At 48.8% G+C, this 20,996-nt stretch overlaps 1 protein-coding gene across 1 annotated transcript in view; it reads right to left on the bottom strand.

The window, feature by feature from the left end:
* Positions 1-6,320: 6,320 nt before the first annotated feature.
* Positions 6,321-20,996, bottom strand: part of MAEL (maelstrom spermatogenic transposon silencer) — a 52,128-nt gene continuing 37,452 nt past the window's right edge. Inside the window, exons 10-13 of the mRNA XM_073670856.1 lie at positions 12,096-12,158; positions 9,481-9,616; positions 6,871-6,928; positions 6,321-6,773 (exon numbers count right to left, since the gene is read on the bottom strand). Coding sequence (XP_073526957.1) covers positions 6,670-6,773; positions 6,871-6,928; positions 9,481-9,616; positions 12,096-12,158 — 361 coding nt within the window. The 3' untranslated portion in view covers positions 6,321-6,669. The remainder of the gene's footprint in view (positions 6,774-6,870; positions 6,929-9,480; positions 9,617-12,095; positions 12,159-20,996) is intronic.

The raw sequence follows: 20,996 nt of genomic DNA, 5'->3' as shown, positions 1-20,996 counted from the left end.
TCCTCCTCCTCCTGCACCTCATCCCTCCCATCTCGCCTCTCCTCCTCCTCCTCCTGTACCTCATCCCTCCCATCTTGCCTCTCCTCCTCCTCCTGCACCTCATCCCTCCTCGAGATGCTCCAATCAGACACAGCCGAGATGTTCTTTGCGATATGGTCACACTCGCCCGTCAGGCTGGTTTTACAACTACAACCTTCGAAGCGGTCATGATTGTGGAGCTGTCCGTACTGACACAACCCAGTCTGTTCTGTTTAGAATGGATTTTGGGTTGAATAATTTTAACATCTAATAATTGCCGTCTAGATAAGGCGAGCTTATTGAAAGATTTGTAACGTGTTTTTTTTTTAATTATTTTTTATTACATTTTTCTCCAAACCACCCCTTTTACCTCTTCATCCCCAGGCAATTTTTACATTTTTTTCCTCCCTTTCTTTCAAGTTCCGTAATTTTTTTTCTGTCCTCATAGCCATATCAGGGCTTGTTTTTTGCAGGACGGATTGTACTTACCACAGTGTACTGGAAAATAGGGGGAAAAAATTCCAATTGAGGTGAAATAGTAAATAAAAATAACAATTGCGGAATTGCACTTTTTTTTGGCAATGTTCACTATATGGTAAAACTGACCAGGCAATATGATTCTCCAGGGTCAGTACAAGTACACAGATGCAAAACTTAAAAAAAAAAAAAACTATGCAAGTGATGAGAAACTTTTGGAGACCTGTAAAGTTTACATTTTTCGTGATCTGGGGCTGGGTGACTGCTTATTTTTTTTTGTGCCCTGAGCTGATGTATTTACCCCAAAATGGTATCAATAAATACGATGTTTTGATTGCAATAAAATGCAGTAAGAGGCAATGTTGCAGCCAAAAAACACAAATTCTGGCTGTTTTTTTTTTTTTTTCATTGTCATTCATCGGTAGGATTCATTTATTCGATATTTTGGTAGATTGGACATTCCTGAACACAGCGAAACCAAAAGTGCATTTTTTTTTTTTTTTTTTTTAAAGGGACAAAAAAGGGAAGATTTGAAGGTGTTTATTCATACTTTTAAAATAACTAAAAAAAAATCACTATTTAAATCCCTTTAGGGCAGGGTTCCCCAACTCCGGTCCTCAAGGCCCACCCACAGGTCATGTTTTCAGGATTTCCTTAGTATTGCTCAGGTGATAATTGTATCACCTGCACAGGCAATAATTCCACCACCTGTGCAATACTAAGGAAATCCTGAAAACATGACCTGTTGGTGGGCCTTGAGGACTGGAGTTGGGGAACCCTGCCTTAGGGGACTTGAAGCGGCGATTGTCCAAGCTATACATAGCAGGACTACAGCACTGCTATGAAGGAAATAAGTATTTGATCCCTTGCTGTTTTTGTAAGTTTGCCCACTGACAAAGACATGAACAGTCTATAATTTTAAGGGTAGGTTAATTTTAATAATGAGAGGTAGAATATCCAAAAGAAAATCACATTGTATAAATTAGATGCATTTTGCAGTGAGAAATAAGTATTTGATCCCCTACAAACCATTATGAGTTCTGGCTCCTACAGACCAGTTAGATGTCCTAAATCAACTCCTTACCTGCATTCAAGACAGCGGTCTTACATAGTCACCTGTATAAAAGACTCCTGTCCACAGACTCAATTAATCAGTCAGACTGTAACCTCTACAACATGGGCAAGACCAAAGAGCTTTCTAAGGATGTCAGGGACAAGATTATAGACCGGCACAAAGCTGGAATGGGCTACAAAACCATAAGTAAGAAGCTGGGTGAGAAGGAGACAACTGTTGGTGCAATAGTAAGAAAATGGAAGATATACAAAATGACTGTCAATCAACATTGATCTGGGGCACCATGCAAAATCTCACCTCGTGGGGTATCCTTGATTATGAGGAAGGTGAGAGATCAGCCTAAAACTACACGGGGGGAATTTGTTAATCACCTCAAGGCAGCTGGGACCACAGTCACCAAGAAAACCATTGGTAACACATTACGCCATAAAGGTTTAAAATCCTGCAGTGTCCGCAAGGTCCCCCTGCTCAAGACGACACATGTGCAGGCCCGTCTGACATTTGCCAATGAACACCTGGATGAGTCTGAGTTATTTGGAGAAGGTGCTGTGGTCAGATAAGAGAAAAAATGAGCTCTTTGGCATTAACTCAACTCACCGTGTTTGGTTGAAGAGAAATGCTGCCTATGACCCAAAGAACACCATCCCCACTGTCAAGCATGGAGGGGGAAACATTGTTTTGGGCGTGTTTCTCTGCTAAGGGCACAGGACTAGTTCGCTGCATCAATGGGAGAATGGATGGAGACATGTACCGTAAAATCCTGAGTGACAACCTCCTTCCCTCCACTAGGATATTAAAAATGGGTCGTGGCTGGGTCTTCCAGCAAGACAATGACCCAAAACATACAGCCAAGGCAACAAAGGAGTGGCTCAAGAAGAAGCACATTAAGGTCATGGAGTGGTCAAGCCAGTCTCCAGACCTTAATCCCATAGAAAACTTATGGAGGGGGTTGAAGCTCCGAGTTGCCAAGCAACAGCCTCAAAATCTTAATGATTTAGAGATGATCTGCAAAGAGGAGTGGACCAAAACTCCTCCTGACATGTGCGCAACCCTCATCATCAACTACAAACAACGTCTGACTGCTGTGCTGCCAACAAGGCTTTTGCCACCAAGTATGAAGTGTTGTGTGCCAAAATACACTGCTTAAAAAAATAAAGGGAACACTCAAATAACACATCCTAGATCTGAATGAATGAAATATTCTCATTGAATACTTTGTTCTGTACAAACTTGAATGTGCTGACAACAAAATCACACAAAAATCATCAATGGAAATCAAATGTATTAACCAATGGAGGCCTGGATTTGGAGTCACCCCCCAAAATTAAAGTGGAAAAACACACTACAGGCTGATCCAATTTTGATGTAATGTCTGTAAAACAAGTCACAATGAGGCTCAGTATTGTGTGTGGCCTCCACGTGACTGTATGACCTCCCTACAACGCCTGGGCATGCTCCTGATAAGGCTGAGTATTGTGTGAGGCCTCCACGTGACTGTATGACCTCCCTACAACGCCTGGGCATGCTCCTGATGAGGCTCAGTATTGTGTGTGGCCTCCACGTGACTGTATGACCTCCCTACAATGCCTGGGCATGCTCCTGATGAGGCTCAGTATTGTGTGTGGCCTCCACGTGCCTGTATGACCTCCCTACAACGCCTGGGCATGCTCCTGATGAGGCTCAGTATTGTGTGTGGCCTCCACGTGACTGTATGACCTCCATACGCCTGGGCATGCTCCTGATGAGGCTCAATATTGTGTGTGGCCTCCACGTGCCTGTATGACCTCCCTACAACGCCTGGGCATGCTCCTGATGAGGCTGAGTATTGTGTGTGGCCTCCACGTGCCTGTATGACCTCACTACAACGCCTGGACATGCTCCTGATGAGGCTCAGTATTGTGTGTGGCCTCCACGTGCCTTTATGACCTCCCTACAACGCCTGGGCATGCTCCTGATGAGGCTCAGTATTGTGTGTGGCCTCCACGTGCCTGTATGACCTCCCTACAATGCCTGGGCATGCTCCTGATGAGGTTGCGGATGGTCTCCTGTGGGATCTCCTCCCAGATCTGGACTAAAGCATCCAACTCCTGGACAGTCTGTGGTGCAACGTGACGTTGGTGGATGGAGCGAGACATGATGTCCCAGATGTGCTCAATCGGATTCAGGTCTGGGGAACGGGTGGGCCAGTCCATAGCTTCAATGCCTTCATCTTGCAGGAACTGCTGACACACTCCAGCCACATGAGGTCTGGCATTGTCCTACATTAGGAGGAACCCAGGACCAACCGCACCAGCATATGGTCTCACAAGGGGTCTGAGGATCTCATCTCGGTACCTAATGGCAGTCAGGCTACCTCTGGCGAGCACATGGAGGGCTGTGTGGACCTCCAAAGAAATGCCACCCCACACCATTACTGACCCACTGCCAAACTGGTCAGCTGAAGGATGTTGCAGGCAGCAGATCGCTCTCCACGGAGTCTCCAGACTCTGTCACGTCTGTCTCATGTGCTCAGTGTGAACCTGCTTTCATCTGTGAAGAGCACAGGGCGCCAGTGGCGACTTTGCCAATCCTGGTGTTCTGTGGCAAATGCCAAGTGTCCTGCAAGGTGTTGGGCTGTGAGCACAACTCCCATCTGTGGATGTCGGGCCCTCATACCACCCTCATGGAGTCGGTTTCTAACCATTTGTGCAGACACATGCACATTTGTGGCCTGCTGGAGGTCATTTTGCAGGGCTCTGGCAGTGCTCCTCCTTGCACTAAGGCGGAGGTAGAGGTCCTGCTGCTGGGTTGTTGCCCTCCTACGGCCCCCTCCACGTCTCCTGGTAGCGCCTCCAGCCTCTGGCCACTACGCTGACAGACACAACAAACCTCCTTGCCACAGCTCGTATTGATGTGCCATCCTGGCTGAGCTGCACTACCTGAGCAACTTCTGTGGGTTGTAGAGTCCGTCTCATGCTACCACAAGTGTGAAAGCACAACCAACATTCAAAAGTGACCAAAACATCAGCCAGAAAGCATTGGTACTGAGATGTGGTCTGTGGTCCCCACCTGCAGAACCACTCCTCTATTGAGGGGGTCTTGATAATTGCCAATAATTTCCATCTATTGTCTATTCCATTTGCACACCAGCATGTGAAATTGATTGTCAATCAGTGTTGCTTCCTAAGTGGACAGTTTGATTTCACAGAAGTTTGATTCACTTGGCGTTACATTCTGTTGTTTAAGTGTTCCCTTTATTTTTTTTGATCAGTGTACTTATTTCTCACTGCAAAATGCAAATAAATTTGTCTAATTTATACAATGTGATTTTCTTGATTTTTTTTTTTGGGATAGTCTAGCACTCTATGTCAAAATTAACCTACCCTTAAAATTATAGACTGTTCATATCTTTGTCAGTGGGCAAACTTACAAAAACAGCAAGGGATCAAATACTTATTTCCTTCACTGTATAGCAAAAATCACAATCTATGAACGCCGGCTACGGGCTAGCTTTCACAGGAGGAAAGACAGGCACGGGGGTGTCAATATGTCCATGCACTGACAGCTTTATCTACAGTCCTCTTACATGCTCAGTATAGGCCCCTTGACAAAGACTCGTGACAAAACGCGCGTCAGGGTTGACGCACAGGTTGTGGACTCTCCAGTGGCAGGCACGTGAAGCAGGTATTTAACCATCAAGTTTTGTTATGTGCTCCACTGTGTTCTAGCCTCCATGGCCTTTATTTAGGACCATATGATCAGTTTGAAGCCCTGGAGTGGTCGTGTATATATACATATACACAGGTCTAACTGTACCTTTACATGGGAGACTAGATAGAATTGGAACATATATGTATACTCCTTCCCGCTGTGTTGATTCTCTCACATGTGAACTGTTTGTACGTGTCTTTATCCCTTCAGCCGTCTGTATGAATTTTTATAATAAAGTTTTTCATTGTTTACATTTATGGACGTTTTGATCAATCAGGTTTCCAGCCTCGGAGGAGTGTCCATGATTATTTCCTCCAAGCTGTCAGTGGTGTTGCAGCTCAGCCGTCATACCAGACACAACCAGGAGACTGGTGGAGGTGCTGTTTCTGGAAGCAAGTGGCCATGTTTTTCTACTTCCCCTTTAAGGTGTCAGGTCACATGTCTGACCGCAGTGTGAAGCTTAACTGCTGTCTGTTGCCCAGGGCAACTGGAAGAATTTTTGAAAAGTTGTGAAATAGCTAAAAAAAAAAAAAAAAAAATTTTTATATATATATATATATATATATATATATATATATATATATATATATATATATATATATATATATATATATATATAAAAATAAATAAAACACCCTAAAAGTGGAACAAAAACAAATATGTTTGTAAAGATCTTCCAGTTTCGATGTCGAGTGGATCGGAAATTTAGTAGACATCATAAGAAAGCGCATAATTATTTTTTTTTTTGCCCTCTTTAAAGTTTAACCCATGCCCTTCTCTTCACTAACTTAAACATCCTTAGACCTCATGCAAGAGTCATTAATGTGGAGAGCGGGAGGCCAGGACTCCTCAGGGAGGCCAGGACTCCTCAGGGAGGCCGCCTTTTCTCTTGGGGTTTCACTCTTGACTGTTGAGGAAAAAAACCCTTTAAATTTTCCATAATAATCCAAAAAGTTGAACGCGCTCCACCTCAGGATTCATCTGGCTTGAGCCTTAAAAAGTGGATATCTGTATATCAAGCTCTGTGATTATCTCTGCATCAAAAAAAAAACCCACACAGTAACCCCTATATATTTATTAACGAGAAATCACAATAATTAGGAAAAACCCCGCCCCTGAGGAGCACCAGAATCAGCCGCTAAGTGCCTAAAGGCTACATGTACCCCTGTAACCATGCATGATGGACATGCCCTTTCAGACCAACGTAACTTTTTAAAGTGTTTTGTCTTCTCTTTAAACAAACCTTCAACACGGATGTAATAAAGCTTCTGTCCGCTCTCTAGACAAATTAAAGTGGATGTCCAACTCCGAGAGAACCTGTGGCCGTCATCATGTATAACATACGAAACAACAAGAGCTTCCAGAATATTCAACGAGAGTGGAAAAAAAAAAACAATGTAAAGTGGCCCTTAACAAGAGGCTGCCGAATCCGCCAACAGCCGCAGTATTCCTCGCCCTCGGGCTTTGCTGATGGGGGCCGGGGTCACCCCCCTCATTCCCTGAAAACTTTCTCCTGAAAAAGATGAAAAGAAGAAGTCGATTACATCCTCCTCCTCCTCTGGGCAGAAGCCGTCTAATCATATAGGATAATAATGTGACATCTGAAATACCTCCGGCGGCGCCTAGAAGGTCTTCATTCTCACCGACAAACTGATGATCCGATTTTTTCTGCAAAATATCAAACAATGAGACAATGATGATGATATAGAGTGGAGGAGGGGAGCAATGTACTAAACAGAGAAAATCACCGCTCTCTAGTGAATGGATAGGCCGCATTCTCAGTGATGTCACTGCTCTCTAGTGAATGGATAGGCTGCATTCTCAGTGATGTTACCGCTCTCTAGTGAATGGATAGGCCGCATTCTCAGTGATGTCACCGCTCTCTAGTGAATGGATAGGCCGCATTCTCAGTGATGTCACCGCTCTCTAGTGAATGGATAGGCTGCATTCTCAGTGATGTCACCGCTCTCTAGTGAATGGATAGGCTGCATTCTCAGTGATGTCACCGCTCTCTAGTGAATGGATAGGCTGCATTCTCAGTGATGTCACCTCTCTCTAGTGAATGGATAGGCCGCATTCTCAGTGATGTCACCGCTCTCTAGTGAATGGATAGGCTGCATTATCAGTGATGTCACCGCTCTCTAGTGAATGGATAGGCTGCATTCTCAGTGATGTCACCGCTCTCTAGTGAATGGATAGGCTGCATTCTCAGTGATGTCACCTCTCTCTAGTGAATGGATAGGCTGCATTCTCAGTGATGTCACCTCTCTCTAGTGAATGGATAGGCTGCATTCTCAGTGATGTCACCGCTCTCTAGTGAATGGATAGGCTGCATTCTCAGTGATGTCACCGCTCTCTAGTGAATGGATAGGCTGCATTCTCAGTGATGTCACCGCTATCTAGTGAATGGATAGGCTGCATTCTCAGTGATGTCACCGCTCTCTAGTGAATGGATAGGCTGCATTCTCAGTGATGTCACCGCTCTCTAGTGAATGGATAGGCTGCATTCTCAGTGATGTCACCTCTCTCTAGTGAATGGATAGGCTGCATTCTCAGTGATGTCACCTCTCTCTAGTGAATGGATAGGCTGCATTCTCAGTGATGTCACCGCTCTCTAGTGAATGGATAGGCTGCATTCTCAGTGATGTCACCGCTCTCTAGTGAATGGATAGGCTGCATTCTCAGTGATGTTACCGCTCTCTAGTGAATGGATAGGCTGCAGTCTCAGTGATGTCACCGTTGTCTAGTGAATGCATAGGCTGCATTCTCAGTGATGTCACCGCTATCTAGTGAATGGATAGGCTGCATTCTCAGTGATGTCACCACTCTCTAGTGAATGGATAGGCTGCATTCTCAGTGATGTCACCGCTCTCTAGTGAATGGATAGGCTGCATTCTCAGTGATGTCACCGCTCTCTAGTGAATGGATAGGCTGCATTCTCAGTGATGTCACCGCTCTCTAGTGAATGGATAGGCTGCATTCTCAGTGATGTCACCGCTCTCTAGTGAATGGATAGGCTGCATTCCTCAGTGATGTCACCGCTCTCTAGTGAATGGATAGGCTGCATTCTCAGTGATGTCACCGCTATCTAGTGAATGGATAGGCTGCATTCTCAGTGATGTCACCGCTCTCTAGTGAATGGATAGGCTGCATTCTCAGTGATGTCACCGCTCTCTAGTGAATGGATAGGCTGCATTCTCAGTGATGTCACCGCTCTCTAGTGAATGGATAGGCTGCATTCTCAGTGATGTCACCGCTCTCTAGTGAATGGATAGGCTGCATTCTCAGTGATGTCACCTCTGATCTCTAGTGAATGGATAGGCTGCATTCTCAGTGATGTCACCTCTGATCTCTAGTGAATGGATAGGCTGCATTCTCAGTGATGTCACCGCTCTCTAGTGAATGGATAGGCTGCATTCTCAGAGATGTCACCGCTCTCTAGTGAATGGATAGGCTGCATTCTCAGAGATGTCACTGCTCTCTAGTGAATGGATAGGCTGCATTCTCAGTGATGTCACTGCTCTCTAGTGAATGGATAGGCTGCATTCTCAGTGATGTCACCTCTGATCTCTAGTGAATGGATAGGCTGCATTCTCAGTGATGTCACCTCTGATCTCTAGTGAATGGATAGACTGCATTCTCAGTGATGTCACCTCTGATCTCTAGTGAATGGATAGGCTGCATTCTCAGTGATGTCACCGCTCTAGTGAATGGATAGGCTGCATTCTCAGTGATGTCACCGCTCTAGTGAATGGACAGGTCGCATTCTCAGTGATGTCACTGCTCTCTAGTGAATGGATAGGCTGCATTCTCAGTGATGTCACCGCTCTCTAGTGAATGGATAGGCTGCATTCTCAGTGATGTCACCGCTCTCTAGTGAATGGATAGGCTGCATTCTCAGTGATGTCACCGCTCTCTAGTGAATGGATAGGCTGCATTCTCAGTGATGTCACCGCTCTCTAGTGAATGGATAGGCTGCATTCTCAGTGATGTCACCGCTCTCTAGTGAATGGATAGGCTGCATTCTCAGTGATGTCACCGCTCTCTAGTGAATGGATAGGCTGCATTCACAATGGCATCGCTGTAATCTATATATATTATATATACACACACATTAGATATGTGGGATTATTTCACCTGCGGTGCTTTACAGTTTCGTTTTTTTGCCATCGCAATTCAGCAGATGTTTTCTATCAATGTTAATCCGTAACGACACTGACCTGAAATCTCTTCGCATCGAGGATAACAGTTTTACTGGTTTCAGACTTCTTGGTCTCGTTCGCCAGCAGATTGGGTAAGTGAGCGGATGTAAGGACCACATCATACACGGAGGCCAGCGCTCGGCTGATACAGTAGCTACAGAACAGAAGGCAGAAGACAAAGAAATAACAGATCTACATCAGCAAGATCAGCCCGATTGTGGAGACGAGAGGCGTAAGTGCCGGGATCGGAGATTTCTCTGATCCCAGGTGATGCGGTCGGGGTATTGCTGTGTATTTCAGAAAAAGAAAAATGGCGACTAACATAATTCTTTCAGATCCGTAAACTATTTTTTTTTCTGTTGAAGGACCTGAGTGAGGATTCTTGATTTTTGTGGGTCACAAGCTGGCGTTTTTATTGTTAACACTTTTGGGTAAATACAACATTTGGACAGCTTTTTATTTCATTTTTTGGGAGAAGCGGGGGAAGGAATAAAAAGATGGCAGCTACAGGAAAGCCATAAGGAGTCCCATGGGTGTCGAGTCAACCCATCAGCGCCCTGCGATCCTGACACTGACGGGTGCGCAAGCCATAGTCATTTAAATGCCTCTGTCTGTGTTAGATAGCGGCATTTAAGTGGTTAAACAGCAGCGAGCGGAGCCCTTTCTGATTGCAGGCGATAAAGTTAGGCGTCGGCTGCAAGGCTACCATCCAGATGGCCAGAGACTACTGACCTGGACGAAGTATCAAGGTCCTTCTAATCGATTCGCTCATCTTTACTGATGACCTATCAGTGTCATAAGATGGGAAAGTGCATTTTATCCATCATGACCGCCTGCTCCCGGCAAATCCTCACAGAGTGCGCAATGTGAGGATTCCCAATTGTACAGTCACAGATTGACTACAGACTTGTAGCTAAAGGCCGGACAACCCCTTTAAACTATTCTACAATGTTGCTAACATAAATCAGAAACATTTCTATCATTTTTTGCTTCAATTTGCAGCTGATGTTCCCTTCCTCTGGCCAGAATCGGCCTCCCCCCTCCCCCTTTCCCCGGCCAGAATCCGTCCCTGTCAGGCATCACCACAGCAACAACAGCGGGGAGATCACGCAATATCTCGCTGTTGCTGTCACGCTGTCAGTATTTCATCCGGAATCGCGAGCACACGATCCAGACTACTCACTACGTAGCTATCAGCAAGCGACCAGTGAGTGTATGGTGTCACACCTCTGGGTTCCAAAGCATGGAATCCGTGTTTACGCCCTCTGTACGGTCACTGTCAGCTTCACGATAGCCCAATTATTATTATTGTCTGCCACACCGGCCGAGTTTCAAATATATTATAGGCCTGGCCGGACGCCTGCGCTTTGGTAGCATATATGGCTTCAGGGGAGGGAACGATTACAGGACAAGAGAAACCGAACTATTACATTTTATATTTAATCCAAAAGGGAGGCAGCGTTTAAGAAAAATACATACAAGGATGTTATAAAGAAGACATTAAAATACATAAGCAGTTACTTAAAAAACAGGATAAAAGAAGATAACTTACACTATAAAGATCGCTGCAACAATTCAATATAGGTGGAGGAGGGGCTCCCCAGTTTGACTTGAGCGTTATCGAACGCGATCCTTGCTTATAATCCTTATACCCCCCTGGCAATGGTCTACTGTCCATGGGTTCTCTTATATCTAAGGGGAGATCTGTCCACACGCCCCTTGTGGTGAAATCATGTGGGCCGGTCTCCAGCCTGCACATTTTTCTTAAAAACGCCAACTTCTGCAATAACTCATCGCTTGTTGATCGCAGAAGCTTTCAAACGATGCCATTTTTTCCGTTATGATTTTACCATCATTTAGAGACCACACATCGCATAGCTGCAGTCTGCTATTCTGGGGTTTTTGCGCTACAGCTCCCCGATTCTGCTTATAGCCATGAAAACTATGGATACATTCCTGGGCTGATTCTGCCACTAAAAAATATAGGTCCCATAATTGCCGGACGTATGGAACTCACAATATTTCATATTGGATTCGGCGTGTCTATAGATTTCTTCTTTGAAGCTCAGGAAGCAAGCTCCAACAGTTATACGCAAATTATTGCAATCCTGCGACTAATTACCCCCTGCGTCTTTCAGGGACAAGATGCTGGCATTCTAAGTAGCTTGGTGGCACCTCTTGGCTGCCATTTGTTTGTGTAAGCTCTTACTCATGGCTGTGTTAATTGGGGCTTTGTGCTGGGCAAAAGGGGAATGAGGGAGGAGGGTGAAGAGAGGTTTGGGAGGAATGGTCAGTATCTATGACAGACTTTCAATATTTCCCCGACAGTCCCCTTTCCCCTCTGACCAGAATCAGTCCCCTTCCTCCTCTGGCAGATCAATTAAGAAGAGGGTCCAGAGAGAGAGAAGACTAATTTCTTTATTTACATCTTCTCCAAATATCTCACTGCCGTTAATCCTAATTCTTGTCAGGTTTTTTTTCTCCTGGAGAATAATTTTCCCTGACATCCGGTCATGTAGGACGATGCGAAGACCAATCAGCAGAGATTTACCTTTCTATAAGATTTAAATTATTCTTTGTTTTTAAAAGCTCGAACAAATAATAAAATGAGAGTACAAGCGGTAATCACTTACGTGATCTTCTTGCAGCTGGCGAGTGCGCAGTACCACATGTCATTGTCCTCGTGCCATTTACACCTGTTAGGAAAGAGGTGCAAGTTTTTATTACTGAAGGCCATCACACGGACACATGTACCTGGTAATATAAGGCTGTGTGCCCACGATGAGTTTTTTAAGCGTTTCCGCAGCAGCAATACCGCCGTGGAAACACTTAAAAAATGCTTGGTGGAAGGTCCGCAATGTTCCCCAATGATAATCCGCATGTGCTGTGCACAGGCTGCGGAGATTTGCGCTGCGAATTATGATTGCTGAAAAATCCGCAGCACTACCATTAATTTTGCGTAATCGCAGCGGTTTCGCTGCCATTGACTTGCATAATATCCGCATGACTACATGTGCACATGAAGATATTAAGCGATTCAATGTGCGGATGGTACCCGGGTCTGGAGAAGGGGAGACTCTCCTCCAGACCCGGGTACCATAGTACCTGTAAAAAAAAAAAGAATTTAATTAAAAAACATACATATACTTACCTTCTGATGGCCCCCGGTCTCCTTAGCGATGCGCCCTGGCTCCGCGGTGGCTCGCGATGGTCTAAAAGGACCTTCCATAAAGTCATTTAGTCATGTGACGTTGACGGTCGCGTGACCTGTCACATGACGTCATGGAAGGTCCTTTTAGACCACCGCGAGCCGCCCAACACACCGGACAAGGAGACCGGGGGCCATCAGAAGGCGAGTATAATGTTTATTTTTTACCATTCTTTTACTATTAACTTGGTCACACTATATAAATCCATGCCGTTTGCATGGATTTATACAGTGTGACTGTCATGAAAGTTAGCCGCCATCTTAGGTATGATACGTCATACCTGAAGATATTCCCTATTGTCATTTCTAAAAATCCCTCACACAGCTCCTACCATGTCACAATTCTCCAGCCCCTGGTAAACAGAGCAATTCGCCCCCACCTCTGGAGATCAGTCTCAAGGAACTTCTTGGATATGGTAAATAGATGGGCCAGCTCTGTTGTGTCCAAGCAGGACAGAGTCAGCGAGACCCTAGGGGGTAATTAACACCTTGATGTCACTTGAAACCAGAAGCAAACCATTTGTGCAAGCCTGCAAACCTCTCCATTGTCCCAAGGAACCATGTGCTTTCTTTGTGGAAAATGGCCACCAAAAGTTACAGATACACTATCAATTCATAACCACACGATACAAGTTAGGGAACCCAAATAAAATATATCATGTGGGTAAGGTGCCCGTGGACACAATCACGGGACTTATAAATCCATGAGGGCCCTGGAAAGCTAGATATTTAGAAGAACCATATACAAGGTCCCAGGGGAGGCATGTTTAGAGTCAATGGCTTCCCCAGAAGAGTGGGATCACGACGAGACCTCTGGTGATACGATGAGATCTCCCCAGGGAAAGTTATGGGTACTTTTCCCAAATGGAGCCAAAACTGGCATTGGTAGGGGGGCGGGGCTTAGTAAACTGACATCACTAAGAGTGGGCGTGACAGGACTTTAGTATAGCCGACAGCCAGAAACCCCCTCAGTTTGGACCCAGGAGATGATGTGAACAACTCCCAACGTCGGGTCCAGGTCTCTGAGTGGGAGGAGCACCTTTGCCATGTGCTACTGAGGCCTGGATGACTGCAACTAAGCTTGAACCTGTGGGATAGCAAATCCTCCCTTGCACCACAAGAACGGTAACTGATTTATCGTGGTTAGTCCTGTGTTTTGTATTTCTAATTGTTATATCTCTTATTCTGGCCAAATACCGTTGTATAGTTAATTGTATAGCCTTGTAATCTAGTGTATTCTTATAATCGATTAAATCATAAATTAATCGTGGGCTGTATCCTTTACTCTGCATATACGAATCCATTGGTCCGGAAACGCTTGGCTGAAACGCTACTGGGTTGGTTCCTGACCCGATACAAGTCTATTAACGGACCGGGCTTGTATCAAACGAGAACTGGTGGCAGCATACCATCTGGGGGATTTGAGGAAGGCTGGCAGTGACGGTCGGAGGTGTGGATATATATTACTGGCGCAGCCAGGGAAATATATACCGCCCTCACTGCAGAGGGCCTCGAATACCCAGTGGGCTACAGGACGGCCTCTCCGGCGACCACTCACTCTAGGTGCAGTACCTTGACTGACCTGAGAGGCAAGGGGGCGCCAGAGAGTTGTGCCTGTATCGTGGCGTCACGGATTGGTGACGTGTAAGGGACAACACACCACCGTGTTTTCCCCCGCTGGTAGCAGCTTCCTGGCACTACTTACTCTAGGTGCAGTACCTTGACTCACCTGAGAGGTAAGGGGGCGCCAGAGAGCTGCACCCACCGGCCGGCATTTCATCATATTGGTGGCAGAGCGGTGGGATTGCAGAGTATAGTGTACGTGGGATCCCTACTCACAGACACTAAAGACTGTCAGTGGTAATTTCCACTGCTGCAGTCTTAAGGTCAGCCCAACACTAGACGGTCAGAGTAAAATTATAACAAGGTGTGTGCAAACTCAGGGTTGCAGCGGTGTCAGTGACCCAAGGTTACCAAGATGGCGGAAGGCACCAGGAACAAGGTGAAGGAGAAGACCAATGCTTTGGTCGGTGAGCAGGCAGGGGAGGACAATGTTACTCATGGCGGGGAGGAGCTCAGCTCGGGCACCTCAGGGAGCCAGTCCCCAGTATCTGGTCCCGCAGTGGATTGCCCACCACCTGCCCACCACAGCCTGTCCAGCATGGATGCCCTCCTGCAGGCGGCCCTGGCCAGTCAGCGGTCTGGGGACACCGCCACTTTTCGGCTCCTCATGGAAGAATGAGCTGCGGAGCGTGCAGAACAAGGTGCGGAGCGTAAGCATCACCTGGACCTGGCTCAGTGTGGATTCCTTCCAGCACCTCCAGCACAGCAGGAGGCGAAGACCTGTAAAGTCCAAGCTGAGGACTTCCCCCTGCTTGAGAAAGATGGAGACCTGGACTCCTTTCTGTTGGCATTCGAAAGGACCAGCCTTCAACACCAACTGGCCCGGGATCCGTGGGCAAGATACCTGACCCCCCGTTTGAGGGGTAAGTCCCTGGATGCCTTGGGGGACTTACCTGCCGGGGACGTACAGGACTACGACAGCATCAAGTGGGCCCTGATCCTGCAGTACAACCTCACTCCGGAGTCGTACCACCAGAAGTTCCGGAGCCTGCTGCGTGGCCCCAAGGAACCCTGGACCGATCATATGCGGGCGCTGTGGAGAGCCGCAGAGCACTGGACCTCGGGTCTAGCGCTTACTACCTGCCAGGAGGTCCAGGAACTATTAGTCACGGAGCAGTTCTTGTGGAACTGCCCAGAGGACCTCCGACAGTTCCTCCGTGACCGCAAACCAACGGGGGCTTCTGCTACAGCCACCCTGGCAGATGAGTATGCCAATAACAGGGCGCCTGAGCTGAAGAAGTCTGCCAGCAGCACCTGGAGAGGGGGTAAGCCCAATCCTGCCCGTTTCCCCAGCCCCCAGAACACAAGGGGGTGTCCCCCTGTTGCCCTCTCCAGGCAAGGAACAGACGTAAGACGTTGTCATCATTGCAACAAGCCAGGACACTTTAGGGCTGAGTGTCCGCAGCGCCAAAAGGCCCCATCCCAGTCCCAGAGAGAGCCCAATGTTCTGTGTGTGGGAGGGGGTGGTGGTAGGTCCCTGGACAATATCCAACCCGTCACCATAGGCCGTTCTGCGGTCATGGGACTGCGGGACACTGGCACTGAACGAACCCTGGTATGGCCTGAGGTGGTGTCCCCTCAAGACTTTGTACCGGGAAAGACCCTTTCCGTCTCCGGGATTGGAGGCGTGGAGCCGGCACTTCCCGTTGCCATGGTGTATTTGGATTGGGGTGTTGGGAGGGGGATGCGGGAGTAACACTAAATATTCCCGCAAATGTTTTATTAGGGTCCGACTTGGGGCGGCTAGTGTCGCAGTATGTACCCACTGAATCCCCAAGTTCGGCTCCCCCAGAATGTCTTGATTTATCTGCTTCTAACGCCAATAATGTGTATGGAGTGTGTCTCCTGCGGAGGAGGAGGGAGTGGAACCTGAGTGTAACACAGACACAACACAAACAGGATTGTTAGTGAGAGCAGGTGAGGAAGGTGAGGATGCCCCCAGAGGTGCTCAGCCAGCGCACAGGGACCTCTTGTTCTCCGGTGAGGGAGGAGGGGGGCAGGATCCTGTAGAGGGAGGCTCAGGGATGGAGAGGAAGGTTGCTACCGGCAGTGTAGGGCTTCCAGGAGAATCCAGGCCGCTGAGTCTAGGGCCTCTGCAGGGGGGAGAGTGAGCCATGGGGGGTGGGGGCGTCCCAGGAGAGGAACCGCCAGGTAAGACCCCAGAGCAGGAGTTCCCCACGTCCGGGATGTCGACAGGCCTAGGAAGCCTGCCTGATCTGGTGGCTTGGTCAGAAACCCAGGGGAAGCGGGCACTACCCACGGTCACAGCGGTCATAGCCGCTGTCACCAGGAGTGGGAGCACGGGAGCCCAAGTTGCCTCGCAAAGGTCCGAAGGCTTCCCCATTTCTGACCAAGTGGCTGCCGGGTCAGACAGCGGCCAGGAGACCTGTCCGGAGGCGCTGACGGAAGATGTGGCAGTTTCTTCGATTCTTGCCCCATCGTGTCAGGAGTTTCGGGCAGCGTTGGAAGCCGACGACAGCCTGAAAGCGCTCAAGGAGCGGGCGGCACAGCCTCCCCAGGACTCAGACGGCGAGCATGTGGTCTGGGACCAGGGACGGCTGTACCGGATGACGGTCCAGCAGGGTTCACCGGAGGCGTGGCCCAGGGACCGACAGTTAGTGGTACCCTATCCGTTCAGGGCGGAATTGTTGCGGCTCGCATACGAGTTTCCGATGGCCGCACACCTGGGGATCGCTAAAACCAAGGCCAGGATAGCTCAGCATTTCTACTGGCCTGGGATGGGAGCCAAGGCGACGGCCTACTGCAAGTCGTGTGTCACCTGTCAGAGGGTGGGGAAGTCGGGGCGGCGCTCCAAAGCCCCACTGATACCTCTGCCAATCATTGGAGAGCCTTTCTCGAGGTTGGCTGTGGATCTCGTGGGACCCCTGCCCACTGGCCCCCGCGGGAAACGCTTCATACTGACTGTAGTAGACTGCGCCACCAGGTACCCGGAAGCGGTAGTTTTGTTGTCCACTAAGGCCGACAAAGTGGCAACCGCTTTATTGGAGATTTTCTCCAGAGTAGGATTTCCCCAGGAAATGCTCACCGATCAGGGGACCCAGTTCATGTCGGAGCTGATGGAGTCCCTATGTAAGCAAATACAGGTGCAACACCTGGTGGTCAGCCAGTATCACCCACAGACTAATGGCCTGTGTGAGCGGTTCAATGGCACCTTGAAACAGATGCTTAAGATGTTCGCAGACTCCTACGGGAGTGACTGGGAACGTCTTCTCTCGCACCTGCTATTTGCTTACCGGGAGGCTCCACAGGCCTCAAAGGGGTTCTCCCCCTTTGAGCTCCTGTACGGGCGACGTGTACGGGGACCCCTTGCTCTGGTGAAGGAAGCATGGGAAGGGGATTTAGCCACCTCGGAGGTGTCGGTCATCGAGTATGTCGCGCGCCACCGGGACAGGATGATGGCCTTGGCAAAGCTGGAGCAGGACAATATGGCCCAGACCCAGGCCGACCAGAAGCGGTGGTACGGCCAGAATGCTTATGAGAGGACCTACCAGGTGGGTCAAAAAGTGTGGGTACTGGTCCCCTTACCACAGAACAAGCTTCAGGCAGCCTGGGAAGGTCCATACCTTGTGCACCAGAAACTCAATGCTGTCACCTATCTGGTCACCCTAGACCACGCCCGTGGAAGGAGGAAGGCCTTCCACGTGAACATGATGAAGGCTCATCATGAGCGGGAAGCTTATGCCCACCCAGTGTGCAACCTTCCCGAGGAGGGAGAGGTAGAGATGTGAGGGTTGGCCACCAGCTCACGGAGGACCAACGGTCCCAGCTGGAGGCCACCCTGCACTCCGTCAGGGAGCTGTTCAGCAGCCTGCCCGGAAGGACTGAGATGGCTGTCCACGACTTGGTCACCGACGATCACCCCCCCGATCTGGCGTTCAGCATATCGGGTCTCTTTCGAGGTGCAGGAAAACCTGAGATAGACGAGATGCTGAAGCTGGGGGTGATCCAACAGTGGGCCTCACCTGTAGTCCTCGTTCCTAAAAAGGACCGAACTACGCGGTTCTGCGTGGACTACCGGGGGCTCAACGCGGTGACGGTCCCCGATGCGTTTCCCATACCACGCATCGATGACCTGCTCGATCGTATGGCCGGGGCCAAGTACCTGACCATCATGGATCTGAGCTGGGGATACTGGCAGATTCCCCTGACCCCCGCGGCAAGGGAACGCTCTGCTTTTATCACCCCTTTCGGACTATACGTGTCCACGGTGATGCCATTCGGCATGAGGAATGCCCCTGCCACTTTTCAGCGGATGGTCAATACGCTGCTTGAGGGACTTGGAGGGTACGCGGCTGCGTACTTGGACGATATTGCAGTCTTCAGTCCCACCTGGGAGGATCACCTAGAGCACCTGCGGCAGGTGCTCGGTCGGATCCACCGGGCAGGCTTGACCATCAAGTCGGAAAAGTGCCAGCTGGGCATGAGTGAGGTCCTCTACCTGGGTCACTGGGTAGGCGGGGGTGTTCTGAAGCCAGAACCTGGAAAAGTGGATGCCATCGCATCCTGGCCCACCCCCAGGACCAAAAAGCAGGTGCTGTCCTTCTTAGGGACTGCCGGGTACTACAGGAGGTTCGTTCCACACTATAGCACCTTGGCCAAGCCCATGACGGACCTCACCAAGAAGAAGCTGCCTGTCGCAGTCGACTGGACTGTCGCCTGCGAGAGAGCCTTCAGGGCACTCAAGACCGCCCTAAGTAGCTCCCCTGTACTTCAAGCTGCCGACTTCAACTGGCCGTTTGTGGTACAGACCGACGCCAGTGACTTTGGCCTCGGTGCTGTGCTAAGTCAGGTCAACACGACAGGCCAGGAACATCCTGTCTTGTACCTGAGCAGGAAGCTACTGCCACGGGAGGTGGCCTACTCCATGGTGGAAAAGAAATGCCTGGCAATTGTATGGGCCCTACTTGTACGGGAGCCATCTCACTGTGGAGACGGACCACAACCCCCTCAGCGGGTTACACACGGTCTCTGGGTCGAATGGAAGGTTGCTACGCTGGAGCCTCGCTCTCCAGCAGTATGTATCACTTCTCCATTCGCCACAGAAGAGGCCGTGACCACGGTAACGCTGACGGGTTATCCCGGCAAGGGGAGGGTGCAGAAGGACGCATGGGAGAACACAGGAATGTGTTACCCCCTCGCGCCATCTTATAAGGGGAGGTGTCATGAAAGTTAGCCGCCATCTTAGGTATGATACGTCATACCTGAAGATATTCCCTATTGTCATTTCTAAAAATCCCTCACACAGCTCCTACCATGTCACAATTCTCCAGCCCCTGGTAAACAGAGCAATTTGCCCCCACCTCTGGAGATCAGTCTCAATGAACTTCTTTGATATGGTAAATAGATGGGCCAGCTCTGTTGTGTCCAAGCAGGACAGAGTCAGCGAGACCCTAGGGGGTAATTAACACCTTGATGTCACTTGAAACCAGAAGCAAACCATTTGTGCAAGCCTGCAAACCTCTCCATTGTGCCAAGGAACCATGTGCTTTCTTTGTGGAAAATGGCCACCAAAAGCTACAGATACACTATCAATTCATAACCACACGATACAAGTTAGGGAACCCAAATAAAATGTATCATGTGGGGAAGGTGCCCGCGGACATAATCATGGGACTTATAAATCCATGAGGGCCCTGGAAAGCTAGATATTTAGAAGAACCATATACAAGGTCCCAGGGGAGGCATGTTTAGAGTCAATGGCTTCCCCAGAAGAGTGGGATCACGACGAGACCTCTGGTGATACGATGAGATCACCCTATGCAAAGTTATGGGTACTTTTCCCAAATGGAGCCAAAACAGGCATTGGTAGGGGGGCGGGGCTTAGTAAACTGACATCACCGAGAGTGGGAGTGACAGGACTTTAGTATAGCCGACAGCCAGAAACCCCCTCAGTTTGGACCCAGGAGATTATGTGAACAACTCCCAACGTCGGGTCCAGGTCTCTGAGTGGGAGGAGCACCTTTGCCATGTGCTACTGAGGCCTGGATGACTGCAACTAAGCTTGAACCTGTGGGATAGCAAATCCTCCCTTGCACCACAAGAACGGTAACTGATTTATCATGGTTAGTCCTGTGTTTTGTATTTCTAATTGTTATATCTCTTATTCTGGCCAAATACCGTTGTATAGTTAATTGTATAGCCTTGTAATCTAGTGTATTCTTATAATCGATTAAATCATAAATTAATCGTGGGCTGTATCCTTTACTCTGCATATACGAATCCATTGGTCCGGAAACGCTTGGCTGAAACGCTACTGGGTTGGTTCCTGACCCGATACAAGTCTATTAACGGACCGGGCTTGTATCAAACGAGAACTGGTGGCAGCATACCATCTGGGGGATTTGAGGAAGGCTGGCAGTGACAGTCGGAGGTGTGGATATATATTACTGGCGCAGCCAGGGAAACATATATACTGCCCTCACTGCAGAGGGCCTCGAATACCCAGTGGGCTACAGGACGGCCTCTCCGGCGACCACTCACTCTAGGTGCAGTACCTTGACTGACCTGAGAGGCAAGGGGGCGCCAGAGAGTTGTGCCTGTATCGTGGCGTCACGGATTGGTGACGTGTAAGGGACAACACACCACCGTGTTTTCCCCCGCTGGTAGCAGCTTCCTGGCACTACTTACTCTAGGTGCAGTACCTTGACTCACCTGAGAGGTAAGGGGGCGCCAAAGAGCTGCA

Source organism: Phyllobates terribilis, unplaced genomic scaffold, assembly GCF_046119375.1.
Source record: "Phyllobates terribilis strain yellow unplaced genomic scaffold, ASM4611937v1 Scaffold_2__4_contigs__length_985480577, whole genome shotgun sequence".
Lineage (NCBI taxonomy): Eukaryota > Metazoa > Chordata > Amphibia > Anura > Dendrobatidae > Phyllobates > Phyllobates terribilis.
Note: the sequence above shows the minus strand (reverse complement) of the source record. Positions and strands in the feature narration are given on the sequence as shown.